This window comes from Uloborus diversus, chromosome 3 (genome assembly GCF_026930045.1).
Source record: "Uloborus diversus isolate 005 chromosome 3, Udiv.v.3.1, whole genome shotgun sequence".
NCBI classification, from domain to species: Eukaryota; Metazoa; Arthropoda; class Arachnida; order Araneae; family Uloboridae; genus Uloborus; species Uloborus diversus.
In genome coordinates, this window is record NC_072733.1 from 101,968,456 (window position 1) to 101,972,966 (window position 4,511).

The 4,511-nt window shown below is 34.5% G+C and overlaps 1 protein-coding gene across 1 annotated transcript; it reads right to left on the bottom strand.

The window, feature by feature from the left end:
- Positions 1–555: 555 nt before the first annotated feature.
- On the bottom strand, positions 556–1,047 carry LOC129218873 (uncharacterized). The gene has a single exon (XM_054853193.1). It carries the CDS (start codon positions 1,045–1,047, stop codon positions 556–558), a length of 492 nt encoding a protein of 163 aa, XP_054709168.1.
- Between the last annotated feature and the right edge of the window lie 3,464 nt (positions 1,048–4,511).

Sequence of the window (4,511 nt, forward strand, 5' to 3'; positions counted from 1 at the left end):
TTTTTCACTTTTTAGAGCAATTTTGAAGTCGGTTCTATTTTTTTTTTCAAATTTTTTTTTACCTCATATGAAAGAAAACAAAATGCTGGTACATTGAAGTTTTTTTTCTGTGATGTCCCTAGTTTCATGGACATGCCCATATATATATATATATATATATATATATATATATATATATATATATATATATATATATATATATATATATAGAGAGAGAGAGAGAGAGAGAGAGAGAGAGAGAGTTCTAATAAATTACATATGTGTAATTTTCTTTCTTTCTTTTTGCTTATTATTTTTTTAAACCTAAATTTTGAAATGTGCTATAGAACTGTCACGTCGTGTGAGAGAAAATGTCAGATTTTCAGTAAAATGTCCCATTATATGTTTCAGTTTTGAAACAGACAATAAAATAGTTATTGGGAAAGCGAAGTACAGGGCCGTTGAGGTAAATCCGGAAAATAGAACACAAGTATTAAAACTCTTATAACGCAAACAAAAAGGATTTATTTTGTACACAACTTTGCAATATTATAGAAAATATGTTATAAAAAGAAATTATTCTATATAGCCGCCGTTAGCTGCCACCACTCGCTCAAGACGTGACCGGAACCGACCGCATGCATGTTTCACCTCCTTCCTGTCCACGTTGAGCACCACAACAGTAATGGTGGCTCTCAGCGCGTCCTTGGTATTATGAAATTTTGCGTTAACCTTTTCCTCAACTACGCCCCATAAGTAGTAATCGAGAGGATTGCAGTCCGGGCTGGAGGGTGGCCACAAGTCGGGTGTCCAGTGGTAGGGCATATTACTGTGAAGCCACGCTTGGGTTTTTCTCGACTTGTGGGCTGGCGCTGAGTCCTGCTGGAAGAGATAATCTCTTCCGGCGGCCACCATGTCCACCCGGGGCTTGACTACCGTTTCCAATACGTGAATGTATCCATCGGCGTTGATTCTGACGCCTTCTTCAAAGAATTGAGGTGGCATAACATCCCCTTCGCTGCTGATAACCACAATGACTATGACCGCTGCTGGAAATTTGGTGTGCATGACGGTGGGCACTTCTGAAGCATCCACTCAACTGACCTGAAGATAACACCTGAAGATAACCACTCAATAATCTCCTTTGGTGATTTACCGGCACGAAGGGACTCGAGGATCACTGCTCTTCTGTCTTGTTCCCGGCTGATGTTGTTGCTTGTTGTAACGTGTCTATATGCGCGCGCCTCGTGACGATATGAACTACACATTAGATAACCTATTCGCAAATATGCACTCAACAACCGCTAGAGGGCAGTTAATAAACAAATTCCGGATTTACCTCAACGACCCTGTATATATCGTCGCCTCAGAGCAACCGTGAGACATCTAATCCCGGAAACAACAGTAAGATATCATGCTGGTGCTCTGAGGCGACGAAATTTAAAACATTTTTCAGCAACATATTCGGAGGATTTAATGCTAGAATTCAGAGCTCTAAAGCTGATGTCCAGAAGTGTATCCTACATGTTACAGGTAAACTATATTTAAAGAATTATAATTTAAAAAGAAATTGGATTTTTTTTTAAATTTATTTATTTATTTCTTACTTAGCAAATCACACAAGTGAACTATTTTCACTAGGTGAATAAATTTACACGTTCAGCCCTCACTGATTTGTAAACACAAAAAAAAAAAAAAAAAAATAATAATAATAATAAATGTAAAGAAAAAATGGTCCAAATTGTCCCAAACGTGACTGTGGAATTACCCAAATATAAATGTAATTCAGTCTAAGGACAGCAGAGCTTAGCGTGACTAGTTTGAACATCTCTTAATTGCTAATGGAATCAGTAACGATATTTGCTCATCAGTTATCATAAAGGGGTTAAATAATTAGAAGTTAATTCAAAAAGTTTAAAAATTTAAGCTAGTGATGAGTATAATGTTCACAGAATGATTTTGCTCAAAAGCAGTTGAGATTAAAAAAAATAATTAAAACATCAAAACTCCAATATTTCTTTTACAGCAAATGTTTAAGAATAATCGAAATTTCATCACAACTTAAACACAACAGTTTGTTGTTTTTTAAACAATGAAAATACGTAACAGAAGAATTTTTTTTATCTTATATATATTTTCGAGTTCATTCTTTCAAACATTGCAGAATTCATCTTTAGACTTAGGAAAACTAAAGGGAGAGAAGAGAATGAAAGGAAAAAAATATCACTATTTACTTTGCTGATTATTCTAACTTATTCAAACTTAAATAGTTTTCTTCACAAATACAACAAAACTACAACTTATGAAACTGAAAGTTACGCATAGCCTTGAATATACCTATTTGTAACATTTATAAAGCTGGTATTCATTTAAGAATGGTTTTAGATATTCTAGGTTTTTAATGTTTGAAATATGGACCTTTTTGACACAGCAGGCGGAAGATTAATTTTTTGAACTATAATGCGCATTTTTTCGGACTTAATTTGATTTTTTAATGTTATTTAATCTTTGAAACACGTTTTTTAAATATTCAATGCAGCTCTCTGTGGTGTAATTTTTCTAGCATAAGCATAAATTCTGTGAAATATACAGCAGTGGTAAATAGAAATATATTATGAACGATAGCGAGTTCAACTTGACTTTCCTCTTCATGAGTGCCTAACTTCATATGAAGCTAAATTAGCAAACTTGACAGACGTTGAAGTCATCAAAACTTTTACGGAAACTTTTGATGACTTTGGGGGTTAAGTTAAACAGTAAGTCTTTTAAACAACGAATCGCTCATTTCTGCTTTTCGAGGTAAAGCAAATACTTTATCTGAAGCACAAGAAAGGTCTATTTTGGGGTCGTTTAATAAATATGGGTAAATTGAATTTAATTGAACGACTGAATATTTCTTTAGATATTTAATTCACGTTAGAAAGTAATGCACTGACGGTTCAAAACTTGAAAAAAAATTACGAAAGAAAGGTATTGGATTTTTTCTCCCAAAATGTATATTCAGTTAACAATTTCAAAAACTCCAAATTATTCATAGCTTGAGCATCCATGTTATTTTTTTTACTTCATCAGTGGCGACAAAAAAGTCATTCAGTTTAGGGATATTAAAAATCTGCTTCTCCCTCCCCCCCCCCTTTTTTTAACTTTTTTTTTTTTGTTAAACTATAGTTTTTTTTACATGTGAGACGCAAGGGGTTTTCCGTAAAAGTAGTTGGAAAATTCAGTTATTTCCGTGAAAATTAGTGGTTTAAAACACCAGAATAAGAAAAGGGAAAATATTTATTTTAAAAAACTTTTAAGAAGAAAAAAATTATGCTGGAAAAACTGCAATTTCATAATTTGTATATAATTTAAGCTTAATATTTGATTCAGAAAACCGTTTAGTTTAAGCTGATATTGTTAATTTAATTGTTTGTTTAAAATATTGTTACTTGTACAAAGGGCAAAAGAACACAAGATTCAAAACTGTAGCTCAGTGATTTGTTTTAGTAGCATATTTAATGACACAAGCAGAAAGGAACTGACAACTTCAAAACTGCAGAGTTGCAGAGTAAATGTAGTAAGTTTTATCTCATCAAAAACAACCCTGTTCTAAAAATTTCCCCACCAAGAAAACCCTTAACGTTTCCGCACAAAAAAGACGGCCTTCACACATCTTAAACCCAAAAACCCTCAGACTTAAAAAGTTATGATATCTAGTTCGCCCGCCAAGTATCTCTGCCAAACTATCATCCTCCCTCTTCTCCTCTTTCATCACACCTACTTCTACTAGAACCTCCTCCCACCTTCAACTCCTCAGAAATATTAATAGATCCTTTAAATTGTTTATCTTGTTTGGCGGGAAGTTTTTTGCTCACCAAGCAACCACTTCACTTTGAAAATCTTCCCGCCAAACAGGATAAACAATTTAAAGGATCTATTAATATTTCTGAGGAGTTGAAGGTGTGAGGAGGTTCTAATGGAAGTAGGCGTGATGAAAGAGGAGAAGAGGGAGGATAATAGTTTGGCAGAGATACTTGGCGGGCAAACTAGATATTATAACTTTTTAAGGCTGAGGGTTTTTGGGTTTAGGATGTGTGAAGGCTTTCTTTTTTGTGCGGAAAAGTTAAAGGGTTTTCTTGGTGGGGAAATTTTTTACAACCGGGTTGTTTTTGATGAGATATCACATCTTTTTGCATTGACATTATGTACACGTAACTATTTAAAAAATATCACAGTTCGTAACTTTAAGCAGATGAGAAATAAAAGCAAAGGTTTCCTATTACACTGTTTGTATTAAGCACGTTATGTGTGGGGGGGGGGAGACGTGACCTGAAAATGTGTTAACCACATATGAGGGGGGCGTGAGCTTATGTCAATCTTCAAAGGGGTGCAGAGCCTGAAAGTTTGAGAACTCCTGTTCTACACCACTAACTAAAGTGATATCATATCTGCGAAAGTACACTCAAAAATGAAACGCTCAATTTTGACGATTCGGCAATCCTCGAGCACTATTTCGTTATTTTCTACGATCCTTTCGTCACCGAATCACG

Coding starts and splice junctions, on each gene's coding strand:
- LOC129218873 (XM_054853193.1), bottom strand. CDS start 1,047: ATGCACACCAAATTTCCAGCAGCGGTCATAGTCATTGTGGTTATCAGC.